Here is a 14,353-nt window from a genome sequence, read left to right as displayed (position 1 = left end):
TTTTTTTTTTTTTTTTTTTTGGTACGGGAATTGAACTCAAGGCAGGCCACCGAACTGCTGAGCCAAATCCCTGGCCCTAGGGGAAGGTATTTTATTTTCTTCTTTACAAATAAGAAAACTGGGGCAGAAAAGAGGTTACTTAAGTATTAGTTTTGTGACTATAGATATGTAATGAATCTAAGAATACCAATACACATTTATGTGATTTCAAAGCCCCTATCCAATACCCTGTACTTGAAGAATACACAAATCTACTTTTCAAAGGGGACAAGAGTGAAGACAGAAACAGGAGGGAGAAAAAAGATAAGGAACAACCACCAAACCTGTGTTGGTGAAAGAGAAAAGAATTTGATGAAATATTTTTATCATATGTTACTCTCTATGTACAACAGTGGCTTGCAATTTTTACAGCTGTAAATCTATGTATAAAATAACATTGAATTTATTTTTAAACACTAATAGCAGCTCATTGAAATAATCTCTACTTTTGTTGTAATATAAATATGTCAGTATACATATGTATTTACAACTGTTAATCTTTTTAGGCCAAGGACATGTCATATATGTTATGTAGCATAATGTAGTAATTAAAACTTTTATAATAACATAAAATTTAAACTCCATTAGTTTTCTCCAGATAAATATACTTTACAGACTTTCTATAGACTAACAAGTCAGATGACCTAATAAAGGGATTCCTTGATAGAGATAATCTCCAAAGTTGGAACATGGCTAGTGATTCTTAAAATATTTAACTGGCTTTCTTCAGAAAGAAAGTAGATGATTCTGTTGCTGAACTGTGATCACTGTATCACTGGTCTCCTATATCTCTGTTCTAAGTGAACCCTATGGATTAGATGATAGCAAAAAAAAAATTTGGTAAGCAACTCATGGCATGTTGTATTATTTAATCATTAGATTTTCTTATTACTCTCTGTAAACATAAAGTAATTCTTAAAATATAGACTTATTGTTCTATAATGTTAGTATGTTTTTTATGATTCTTATTTGATGTACTCATGATTCCTTTAATTAGCAATGCATTATTGATGAACATTAACATAAAAGCACTGAGTTCTTTATGCTCATGATCTCCTGGTTTTTAGGGTTCCCAGTGCCGATTCCGACACTGCGAAGAAGCCCTTGGCAGTGACACTGTGTGCTCATTATGGAGAGAGAAAAAATGTTTAGATCCACTTTGCAGATTTAGACACATGGAAATGCAGGTAAAATTATTCAGTCTCATCACTTTTGTTAAAAGCATCTCCTTTCAATAATGCTGGGTTATACTTTTACAATGGGATAGGGAAAATTATTCTTCCTGCCATTATTGAATTTAGGTATGTTCACTTTGTTTAACTTAAAATCTTAGAAAACTAAAAGATGTTTTAGAAACATCTATTGTGTCTTTTAATACGGACACAAGAAAAGCCAGGAAATAAATGATCTTAGATTGATAATTGCAATTGTTTTTGTCACATTATGTTCTGTTGTAGCACATTCTATTTACCGTGAATATGGCATCTAATCATTCATTACGTTTCCCCCACATTTTTCATCTAGCAAAACTGCAGCATTTCATGCTTCTGGGAAACTCAACCTCTTGGTTGTGTGAAGATAAGTTGTATTTTTTATCACAGCAAACCTCGAAATATCAATGGATTATTTTTGCCACCAAGTAGCAGTGAGTATATTTTTATTGAATAATCTGGGCGTATTGTATCATAATCTGGTTTTGGAGTAGCAGCACAGAATGACACATTAAAACATGACAAAGTGACCAATGCAGTTTATTTGCCAATGGATGATTTGGGATGATTCTAGTTAGAATCATGAGTTGAACCAGCATGTTAACAAGAAGACAGACGTCATGGTGCATGCCTGTAATTCAGACTACTTGGGAGGCTAAAGCAGGAGCACTGCAAGTTCATGGCAAGCTTGGGGAATTAAGACACTGTCTCAAAACAAAAAAATGAAAAGGACTGGTAGAGAATCCCGCAGATTAATCCCTGGTTCAGGAAAGATGGAAGGAAGGAAATAAGACCAAAAAAAAAAGTTCAACTTTCTTTGACTGTGTGTATCTAAAACAGACCTGATTCACCTGAAAAAGTGAGATGACTATGGATTTCATTAAGCAGAAGATTGTGTCATCAAAGCTCCAAACAATGGAACCAAGCTCAGAGGTTATGACCTTCACAGTGCTCCTTGTGAATGTCAGAAACCTGTCTCACAAGTGGGAGAGCGAGGACATGCTGAGTTATGCACTTCTGTTTCTAGCAGAGCAGCTGTCTGCTGTGGTTCTTCCTGAGACTATAACTGTGGAGAAAATGTAATCTCTCTGACAAAAGAAATGGCACAATTCAATCCAACTGAATGATACTGAGACAAATTTCTGAGTTTTGAAGTAGATTCTAGAAAGGAAACAGAAGACAGTGTAGCCAAAGTCAGTGAACAGGAAGAACCTAGCTGAAGATATTAAATGTATGTGTACCAATTTCCCAAGAGAAATAAATCATTATGTATTACGAACTTTAATCTAAGAAAAAAAGATCAAATCACAACTCAAACAACAACAGAAATTTTAAGTTTTCCCTAATGCTGTCACAAATTTACTTTTCGTACTCTAAATTATTCTGATGAAAAAGCTCTAGCAATCTGCTTGCAGGATCTTGGTCCTTTTGATATTTGAAAAAATGGCTTTGGATAATCTTTGACAAATGGGTGTAAAATTTAAATCCTCTTCTTTTGTGCTTCTGGAAAATTCTGACCTCATAGTACATATCATTCATTTAACACCTTGATCAGTGTTTCTCTCCCTCACTAGACTAAATGTCAGGGTGAGGATCATCACTACCATTGCTTTTTCCTTACCATTCGTTTTTCCCAGTGATTGGATCACTGATGCTCAGTAAAAGTGGATGTTTGGATATATGGCTGGGGGATGGATAGATGACTACTGACAGGTAACCTATTGCGATGACACTTATTGCATGTATCTGATTAACTTTGCCCCCTTAGTTTACATGTGTTGATTTTATTTCTTAAAATAAAATGTACTGAAGTCTTTGTATCTGGTTAGTAGATTGCTCCCTAGTGTTCTATAGGTAAATTGCTATCTTTTAAACTAGCTCCTTTAGGACTAGAGAAAAACAAAAACTCCATGGGCAGAAGGGTGAAATGCCTATGTACCAGACAACTATGGGGCTCCCCAATATAAGGCATGGCCTGAGAGCAGGGAGTGCTTGGGTACAAGCTTTATTATTCTCATCTTAAAGATAGAATCTGCACATTGAAGACAAGTAACTGCTTTCTGCCTTTTCTTCTTCACCAGGTGACAAGGTCCAGCCTGACACTTGTAGTAGGCTTCCGCTCAACAGCGTCAAATCTATATCCATACAGTGGGACCAAGCCCTTCCCATGAGCATTCTAACCCACCATAGCAGCCAAATGATGGAAATGATAACCTGCTTTTTCAAGCCTCTTTAACTCAATCTATAGGGGACAAGCAGGAGCCCCACACACCTCCCTCTCCAACACAGTTTCATCATAGCCACTTATGTTTTGAATTCAGCGGGGCTATTTCATTCTTTATGTTGATCAATATGAGAGACTCTCATAAATGACTCACTCCTGTCCGTCTCCTGTCATTTTCACTCACCCTCCCCAACCTCCCATAATCAACAGAGTTCTCTATTATTTCTTCATCTTGACATTCCTAGAGGAGCTTCTTTCTGAAGGTGCTATTCCTCCTGCAGTGCTCCCAGTGATCAGTATAACCATGGCTCTGGAAGTGAGGTGAGAGGTTTCCTTGGTCCTCACTGCCGGTTTCAGACTGTTCTCTGGCACTTCTCCCTCAAAGCCTCCAGTGGTTATCTAAAGTCAGGGGATAATATTTTGTTTTTTACAAACTCTCGGTGTAGATGTTGTTTGTTTATGTTTACATCCATCTAGGTATTTTCTCTTTGTCTTTCAACAATCAATGCTTAGTTTGTTGTCACTCTCACAGTACTCCTCTGTCAATTTTTAGTGAATATTTAATATGAATTTAATTTGTTTTATAATTTTTGGGGAAAATGGCCGCAGTATGGACTGCTTTTGAGAACCAAATTATTTGGGAACAGAAGCATTCATGAACTGAAGGTGTCACTATGTAGTTGAAAGTGACCTGAAACTCGCTATGTAGCCCAGGCTGGTCTCGAACTCACAGTGATACTCGTGCCTCAGCCTCCCGAGTGCTGGAATTATAGGCGTGCACCACCATGCCCTGGCTAATTTTCTTATCTAGCTTCCTAACACCATCCTGATTTTGTTTTCCTTAAATCATCGTATTACTCTGTTACTATTAATCTTGCTGGGTTTTAAATCTTTCATCCAACCCCTTACATGTGCAGTGTAGTATGAGTTAGTCCTTGGATCTCTTTTTCTCTGTCTACACTTTGAAATCTCAAGTCTTTTGTTATTGTTGTTGTTTGAGAAAAGGTCTCACTTTGTAGTTTAGGCTGGCCTTGACCTCAAGGTGAACCTCCTGTCTCTGCCTCCCGAGTGATGTGATTACAGGTATGTCCCACCACACCTGGCTTTCATCCAGACATTTATCTTTTAACATGGATTCACAAGTCATTGACTCCTAAATTTATATCTATGTTCAACTTTTCAAACTTCAGATTTCTGTGTTCATCTTCAACTCTTGTCTGACTACTAACATTTTACACTTAACACGTTTTTTATCTCCATTTGTTCTAACCTGCCACATTCTTCATTTGCAGCTCTTCCGATCTCATTTTAATGGCAATCTCATCCTTGTTGTTTAGGTCATCTGAATCATCTGCAAATTCTCAGTTTGTGTCATGTCCCACAACTAATCCTTATAGGAATCTTGTGTATTTTGCCACCCTCCTACTGTTCCCGTGAGCCAATGCACAGTTACCATCCAATAACAGGATGACTACAGTGGCCTCTTGTATTCTCTGCTCTATCTCTTGCCCATTTATGTCTACTCAAATACACTGGTATATTCTGATACATCAAACAGGTGTCACTCTTCTACTCACAATCTTCCAATATCTTCTCATTCAGAGAATACAGAGTCCTCATAGAAGCTTACAAAAGGGACTCTATTTGATCGGGTACCCTGTTAGCTCTCTAAATTTATCTCCCAACTCATATACTTGCTTACTGTACTCCAAACAAACTAAGATTCTGTTGTAGTTTAGGTCTAAAATGCTCCACAGTAGGATCATGGAAATGCTAACCGATCAGCGCATTAATTCACTGGTGAGCATGGCTGCCTGTGTAGTTAGGAGGTGGGGCCTGATTTGAAGTAGATCACAGGGGCATGACCTGGGAGGGTGTGTTCCTGTCCTCAACTCACCCTCTCCCACTGCTTCCTGGCTGCCACGGGTGAGCAGCTTTCCCCCACTGTGCCTTTGTACCATGACCTTTCCGCCTTGGATCCGGCTATGTGAAATGTAGTCAGCTTTCCCACCCTCTCCTTATACACTTCCAGTCTTCTCTACTTTACTTTTGCTATATCCCAGTGATGGCAAAATTGTAAGGATTGAGTGCCCGAAATGAAACGCATTTATCACAGAGGGCCAACTCTGTCCCATAAGCACTATTATCTGATGCTCAGCTGTTGAGGCAATGGTGAGGGAACTTGGCTCAAGTCCTGACAAGAGGACTGTGTGTGCCTGCTGTAGCACCTGTCATAGGTTCACCACCACTGCCATGTCTCTTCTCATCTTCTCGGATACAATGTAATTTATTCATTAACCATCCATGTGAGTGTATTACAGAATTAGTGATTAGTGAAATAAAATTAAGAATTACTGCTCTGTGAATTTTACAAAAAAACAGCACCTTTTAAAACTCTTTCAAACACGGGAACTGTCGTTCCCAATTCCCAGAATAAAAACTTTTTACTTGGTATATATAATTGAATTATTCATGCAAAAATTTCTTAAAACCTATTTTTCTAATATTTGTGGTTTAACCATCAAAAATATTCATAGCAGAAAATAGTGCATTATGATGATAGTGTATCTAGCATATATTTCAAAGGAATTTGTTATGGAAGTTGATAGTGTGTAGAAAGTAGTTGTTCATGTTTGAAATGTCTGGGCATGATGAGGTACTCTATCATTCGTACTAATCGACACTCCCTCTTATAAGCAGTTACATACTGCTAAATGTTTAAGAACAGGATCTTTTCGAGAATGAGGTTTTTAAAAAGGTAAAAAATAAATAATCCGATTGGTAGCTTTTGCTACATACCAAGGAGAAAATGTTTCCGCTATGCCCAATTTCAGACTCCAATGTGTATCAGTTTGTGTGGAAAATTCCTGTAAATTTTAAACTTGCTCTTACATGCTGATCCGAATCTACTCCAGGTTATCATTGGTGGTAGGAAGAAAAACACAACAGACTGATTGAAGAGTCTTAATTGAAGAGATTAAGGACAGAGCTGACCACAGATGCAGAGATTTTAACAACTCTTGCAAAAGAGCTAGTTGGCTTTTTTTTTTTTTTTTTTTTTTTTTTTTTTTTTTTTTTTTTGAGACAGGGTCTTGCTAACCTAGACCCTGGACACAAAATAAGTAAAAACTAAGGACACTGGTCAAGCTCATACCTGGTTAGAATCTCAATTTACCACATATTTGCCAGTGTGGGGCAACTTAATCTCTGTGATCCAGTTTCTTCATCTGTGTGATAAAAATAGTAATACCACCTATATCATAGGGGTTGTGTTAGACAGTCAATAGATTCAGACCCAGTAGTTTACAGCTATTTGCAAGGAGCAAGTTCTCAGTATTAGCATTATCATCATCAAACATTACTCTAAATTAACAATATCAGAAGCAATTTTTTCCACCTAAAGCCTTAATATCAAATCTAATCTAATGATATGAAAATCATGCTCATCCTTAGCAGTTATTCAGAACAGGAGAAAAATTAATCTCTGAGGCCCCAAAATAATCCTTACTCAAACTAAGTGGGCTAAATAAAAATGAAAAGTACATGACTTTCCTAAACAAAAACTCGACATCTTTGACTTATACATCCTTTTCCAGAAAGTCATATAAAATATATTTAATCATGCCAAAATAGATCTTAGTGGCACAAAACTATGCTCTGGGTAAATCAAGGTGAAAAGAATTAACTTGTGTAAATTCATGGAAAAGGCATTATAGTAGCTCCTTATAGTACAAAGACCACTGGTATTTGGAGTCTAATAGGAAAGTTACTGCAAATCAATACAAGCAAAATAATGCATGTCAGCCAGTTAGCACATCATTGTTTTAATCATTGGAGAGAAGCAAACTCAACCAATAAGTGTTTCAAGTTTTATTTCATTACTTGATTACTGAGTATAATCAGCCGATGAATCAAAGAATTCATCACTTTAATTGTTCATGTTTCTCAGTGGGTAGTTTCTGTTCACTAAATATGCTCTTTCCTGTCTTGTCTTATCATCTTCTGATATATATTTAATATACCAAATGGAAATGTGTAATGAATGGAAAAATATAACAAGAACAGCTCTTTATTTTTGATGAACTATTCCCCTAAATTTTTTTGGTTAAAATTTTCATTTCATTTCTTTTCTTTTTTTTTTTTTTTGTACCAGGGATCAAACTTGGGTTGTTGCACTTGTGAGGCAGGTGGTGGAAACACTGAGCTAAATCCCTGGCCCTGGTTACAATTTTCATAAGTTTAAACAGTTGCAAAAACATAATTTCCAACATTTTACAAATACTGACCATTTAAAATGAACATTTCATGACAGTACAACGAGAATGAAGGTAGAAAAGAGAAGTGATGAAGTGGGATATTTGGCAGAAGAAACATCTAAGCAAAGTGCTGACCGGTGCTATTTCCCTTGACTAAGAAAAATGTGAGAAGAGACAGAGAGATGAATTTGTAATTTAGGAGGAAGCTAAACATAAAGATTTGGAAGGTTCTTAACCTGGCAAAGTTGTAACTGGATTAAGGACAGAGTACTAAGGGTACTGGGAAGCTATCATTCGATAATCTTAGCATAGGTAGAAGGAAGCAGATGCTATTTATTGAGACGTGAAAGAATGGCCCATAGAAGAATGGGAGGTATTTTGCAGATCACCCGTATCGCCACTCCCTTCAAAGGCCCAGAACGCCAAGGCCTGGAGGACAGAACTTTGTTGAAAGAAGGCTTTTGAATACTCGTGGGAACTCAGCATCTGCTGCCCTGAATTTGAGTGTGCCGCTCCTCAGTGACCCCTGCTGTGCTTCGGAGAGACCAGGCTGAGATCAGCCACCTTTCTGGAAGGTGTCGGCCATCAGCCTTGGTGGTGACTGTAGGGTGACAACTCTGTAGGTACACAGAGTACGTAGTGTAAGCTATGGAGGCAGGGTTAATCCACCGAAGTTTCAAAGGATGCTGCAGCGGGAGGCTCAGCGCCCTGTCTGTGAGCTGGGTCCCTAAAGAAAGCTCTTACTAGGGCAGTGCTGGGTGCAGCCATGTGAGCAGGACCACCACTGGGAGCCCCAAAGGGTAATGCCATTGGAGCTGTGAACGAGGGGCCACCCCAAGACCACAGAACCACAGAGCCTCCAATGTGCAGCTCCAGTTTGTGACAGCTGCCGCCTGGGTTGTGTTTACGGGGGTAGGATCCACCCGAAGCCTTGGGAACACAATTTCTCCCCTCCTCCAGGGTGTACAGAAAGCACAATATTATTCTTAATCCATAATATTTAAGGTTTTTTGTCTTGTTGGGTTTTGGATATACTTGGAACTTATTACTATTTTCTTGTTCTTGTTTCTCCCTTTGAAAATGGTAATATCCATTCTATGCCTGTCCACTGCTGTATTTTGCAAGCACATAATCTGTTCAGTCTCACAGGCTTACAGGTGGAGAGAGATGTTTGATTTACATGTTTTTTAAATGAGACTCTGGACTTTACACTTTTGAGTTGATGCTGGAATAAGTTAAAGCTTTGGGAGTTACGAGAATGGAAAGAACATAATTAATATAAGAGAAGAAGATTAATTTGGGGATTCCAGGGCAGAGTGCTAAGGTTTGAATGTTTGCCTTTCTCTAAAATTCATGTTGAGGAGTGTTCAGTGTCCAAAGCAGTAGTAGCAACAGGTAGGAGCTTTAGCAGGTGAATAGATCAGGAGGGCTTCTCCTTCCGCAATGGGATTACAGCACTTATAAAAAAGGCTTTGGCCCTTTGTGATCTTTGCGTCCGCCATCTTCTGCCATGTGAAGACACAGAATTTGTCCCATCCAAGGACACCGTAAGTAGGCACCACTGTGGAAGCAGAGAGCCCCAAGCAGACAGCAAGCCCCTTGGTCTTGGAATTGACAGAAATAAGTTTCTGTTGATTATAAATCACCCAATTGTTTTGCTATGGAAGAACAAGTGGGCTAAGGCAATCTAAAAGCTGTATGTTATTCTAATATTTGCTACCAGAGTTAGACTGTCGTAAACATTTTATAATCTGAAAAAAGGTGGAGGCTTTTAATTGGAATATTTTGTGATATTATCTAGTAATAGAGGTTTTAGTATCTCATGGAACAACATGCAACTGGAAGAAAATTATTTTAAAATTTTAGTCATTTGTTTCAAGATATGATAGATAATTTGAGAAACCTATAAATAATTCTGTTTGCATTTTAAAAATTGCAATTAAGGGACAACTTTCAGAATGATATTAAGAGCTGCATAAACCCAATGCAATCAGATGACCACAGATGGTAAAAATTGCATATTAAAAGAATTAGATGTCTGGACATTGTCTCATGAGTGTACAATAAATGAAGTAACATTAAGAAAAAGTCTCCCAAATCGCAGAACAGTAAGTCTGTGGTATTTGGACCACCATCCTTCCCTTCACCGTGTCTTAGTTTAGTGTGACAGAAGCAGCTCTACTTTAAAAGGGTGAGCCTCATCTTGAAAAAATCTTTTTCTTCACATTATCATATACAAAAATTGACTGAATATGTATCAAAAAATGGAATGTAATAACTAAAACTATAACACTCTCAGAAGAAACCTTAGGTTATACAAAGCTTTCTTACACATATCACACACGCACACACACCACACACTCACACACACACAAGCGACTAAATATAAAGTTCATGGACTTCAAAATTAGAAACTTTTTTTTTCAAAGAATACTACAAAGAAAGTGAAAAGACAACAAGCTTTCTTACATATCACACACGCACACACACACACACACTCACACACACACAAGCGACTAAATATAAAGTTCATGGACTTCAAAATTAGAAACTTTTTTTTTCAAAGAATACTACAAAGAAAGTGAAAAGACAACCCACAGAGTAGGAGAAAATATTTTCAAATTATATGATGAACTTGTATCTAGAGTATATAAAGAACTCAATAATATAGAGACAACTCTTTTAAAAAATGATCAAGTAATTTGAATATTCTTTCTAAGAAGATGTATCAAGACCAATACACACATGGGAAAATTGATGGTCATTCTTAACTATTGGGGAGATATAGATCAAAACCAAATGTTATATCACTTCATACCCACCAGGATACTTAATTTTTCCTGATTAAAAAGTAATGACAAAGTTGACAAAAATGTGAAGAAATAGGAATTTTTATATATTGCAGATAGGAATGTAAAACGGTGCAGGTAGTTTTGGAACTGGCATTTCCTCAAAATGTTATAGAGTCATCATCTAGTCCAGCTGTTCCAAGAGTTGTGAAAATATATGTGTAGATGTATAAAAATGTTTACCTTAACATTATTTATCATAGACAAAAAATAGAACCAACTCAAATGCCCATGCTTTGACAAATGGGTAAATGAAATATGGTATATTCATACAATGGAATGCTATTTGTCTATGAAAAAACAATGAAGTACCATTATACACAATGGCATAGAAACATCTTGAGAAGATACTAAGTGGAAGAAGTCATTAACACAGATCACATATTGAGTGATTCCGTTTCTATAAGATATCAAAAATAGGTAAATCTATAGAAATAAGAAATGTTTTAATGACCATAGAGTTGGGAGTTTAGAGGAAAATGATAAACAATTACTAATTAGTGTGTTTGTTTTTTGGTTGATTAAATGATTTGAAATTGATCATAGTTATGGTTGTACAACTCTTTAGTAAACTATTGCAAAAATTAATTGAACTATGGACCTTAAATGATGACTTATATTCTGTGTGAATTATATTTCAATAAAACTCTATGATTCTACTTTTGAATTTTCAGTAACAAGTTTTCATTGCAGCTAGTTAGAAATCTTGGGAATATATTGAGACTAAATGCTCTATGTTTAAAGTTATTTTTTCTTAAATTTCTTACTAGTATTCTCTTTCATTGTTGCTATGAGACCTTTCCTTGTGAATAACAAGATGGAAGAAGAAAAATTTTCAACAAACCTACTGCACTCTACCATTGGTTTGAATTCTGATCATTTCAACAGGGAGCCCAGTGGCACTTTTTCTAATATCCCTTGTGATAGTTTTCTATTTCTGTAACAAATTATCAGAAAGCAAATGGCCTCAACTGATATCTTGCTTATCCTGTTTTTTGACGGGTTACAAGTTTGACACAGAGGTCGTTTGATTAGAATTAAGATGGCCATAGAACTTCATCCCTTCTGGAGACCTGTCTTCTAGTTTCTTGAAACCATCTGTGCTTCTTGGCTCATGTCCTCCTTCTTCAGTATCATAAATTGAAAATGCATTTATTACACCTAATATACTGAACATCATAGCTTTGCCAAACAGTACACTACAAAGTACTGCCTGTTTATACTTTTGATCATGGAGTTGATTGAGAGCCAAGGCCCATAGCCTCTGCCACCATTGATTGAGAGTATCTGCATCCTTGACCTGGGTCAAGATCAAAATTTGAAGTACAGTTTCTACTGAATGCTTATACAGTGCTACTTTGGTGCATGAATTTAATTTGTTCCATGATTCTAGAAAAGATGGCCATGTTTGTGTTTGTGTGGGAAGGATTACTGTGTCCTGTTTGTCATGTGATAGAGAGTTTGCAAATAAAAAAAAATTGCCAAATGTTTTTGTTTTTGAACCAAATTGTTTACAAACAAAAGCATTTGTGAACCAAGGTACCACTGCATTTCCTTCATATCACTGTAAAGTCAAACTATCACAAGTCATGGACCACCAGCATCCCAAATGTGTGGTGTACTAAGCTATGATTACAATTGTTGTGTAATGTCTACGAAGTGGATGTTTTCCATGAATTGCAGATAACATTTTGATATTTATTATAAGTTGATTAAATAATCTTTACAAAAACGAGACACATTTTAACAAAACGTGGTTAAATTAGGATAGCAATGATTTATCATTAAATATGCTCGCCAGAATATATGTTTTGAGTACACCGAAATGTTGTGTTTTTACTTTAGATATCACAATACAGAAAGACAGTCAGGAAGGAATTCCATCCCCAACTCAGAGTCAGGAACCTTTGAAGCCTCAGGAGACTATATCACGACCCATTCACCATCCTTTAGTTTTAAAAACTAACTTTGAGGAAGAAGAGGAGGAAGAAGAGGAACAAAACGGTTAGTAAACATTTTCTGAGATTACTAAACACCTTAAAAGACCTCACAATATTCTCTACATATTTAAATGTTAGAGTTTTGTGATGTAATACATAGGACATATTTTCATGGGAAATTGAACAAGTGTAATTCATTAATTTCTAATTTGTTTCATGTCTACATATGCTTATGATCATTTGGATTGGAAAGTTAAATTTGTATGATAGTTGGGAGACAGATCTCTAGTTTAAATAAGTACAAGCTCTCTTAATTTATATTTCACAACTGTCATAAAATGCACTGATATCCATGTATATTTATCTGTCTATTTGCACTTCTATTAATCATGTATTTGTCATATTTAACCATAGAGTTACAAAGGGTTTAGAGTAATTTCTCATATCCAATACGTGGTCGTCCTCATTATCCCAGGGGATCCTGTGCTACCTCAGTCTGTGAGCCTATGCCTCTAGATTTTCACTTCAAGACATAACATACAGACTTGTTTCTTAATTGATTAATACTTGAAATTGTAGCAATTAAAAAGAAGCATTTGACAGTTTGTAAATGTCTTAATTTTAAAAATTTAAAAAGAATAATCTATTCATAAAAACTCTCTTTGGGACTTTTTTTCTTTCTGATTTACAAATTTTCAGATTATTTGGATTTGGGACAATTTAATTTAAAAACAATATGTCCTATAGATGCTTCTAGTTTGTGGACAAAGACTCCTGAAGAGATTGAAGAAAAAAGAGTAATAAAGGAGATGTGCTATAAATCTGGTAAGAACTTAAACATTTGCAAATCTTCAGATACTTGATGTGATATATACACTAACCATTCTTTCCTTATGGACGTTTAGGCGAGTACTACAGATTTCATACTCCTGCAGATATTTCATCAAAAAGCACAGCCCCTGCAGTGGAGAAAGAGCTAGAAAAGCCTTTGGAAAATGGCAGTGAATTGCAAGAAGGTAAGAAATGAAAAGGCAATATTTAGAGTGGTGTATAAAAGATATTTGGTGTGATATGCTGTGAATTATTTAGTACAATGTACCCTCTAGAGCAGTGTTAAAGAATAAATAATACATTTGATTTAAAAGAAAGAAGGAAGTGCTTTAAATTTCATATGAAAATCTGCTGTTAAAGTAACGATGTGTTTTTAGGGAAGCCAGGGAATGACCAGACTTCACGAACACACAGTGTTCATATACCCCATCCCAGCCAATAATTCTGTACATAATTTGCTTTTACCATTTTATTTATTTATGAAACAGATGCTTACATGAAATAGGTTGAGATTTTTATTTCTAAACAGAAAAGATAATCTAGCCCAAAAAGGAGAAACAGGAGATCACAGAATAATAGTGACAGAACAAAGGTGTATTTGCTGATTGAACAAGTGAGTGTGTTCTGTGTGCCGGGCATTTTCAGAGAAATGCTGGTGGACAAATCCAAGGTCTCTCTCTCTCTCTCTCTTTTTTTTTTTTTTTTTTTTTTTTTTTTTGGTACTGGGGATCGAACTCCCAAGGTCTCTCTTTCAAGGAGCATTTTCTTTGCTGCCTTGGGTTTTGATGATTTTGGTGAACATTTTACCTTCTAGGCAAGATAAAAAGAGCATCGTATTCTGTATTAAAACCAGGAACACAAAAAATCTGTGAGTGCCATTTGTTTGTATAATTTTCTTGCTCTTGAAATAAGTTTAAAAACATATTTTTGGAGTTCTGGAGGAGAAATGCAACCCTCCTTGCTTCTCTGAAGATGTGGGAAGGGAGTGAGAGTGGGAGGGGCA

The 14,353-nt window shown here is 36.3% G+C and overlaps 1 protein-coding gene across 4 annotated transcripts in view; it reads left to right on the top strand.

Annotated features, from left to right (window-relative positions):
* Positions 1-14,353, top strand: part of CUNH12orf50 (chromosome unknown C12orf50 homolog) — a 31,891-nt gene that overhangs the window by 1,753 nt on the left and 15,785 nt on the right. For 3 of the 4 annotated variants that reach the window (XM_010629790.1, XM_010629789.1, XM_010629787.1), the window contains exons 2-6: positions 1,107-1,226; positions 1,564-1,684; positions 12,425-12,583; positions 13,219-13,344; positions 13,425-13,535. In XM_010629790.1, the coding sequence (XP_010628092.1) occupies positions 1,215-1,226; positions 1,564-1,684; positions 12,425-12,583; positions 13,219-13,344; positions 13,425-13,535 (529 nt within the window). In that variant the 5' untranslated portion in view covers positions 1,107-1,214. The remainder of the gene's footprint in view (positions 1-1,106; positions 1,227-1,563; positions 1,685-12,424; positions 12,584-13,218; positions 13,345-13,424; positions 13,536-14,353) is intronic. The other variant, XM_010629788.1, reaches the window with a different exon arrangement.

Source organism: Fukomys damarensis, unplaced genomic scaffold (genome assembly GCF_012274545.1).
Source record: "Fukomys damarensis isolate Sample0158 unplaced genomic scaffold, DMR_v1.0_HiC HiC_scaffold_15, whole genome shotgun sequence".
NCBI classification, from domain to species: Eukaryota; Metazoa; Chordata; class Mammalia; order Rodentia; family Bathyergidae; genus Fukomys; species Fukomys damarensis.
The sequence above is the reverse complement of the archived record's forward strand: the minus strand, read 5'-3'. Positions and strand labels throughout refer to the sequence as shown.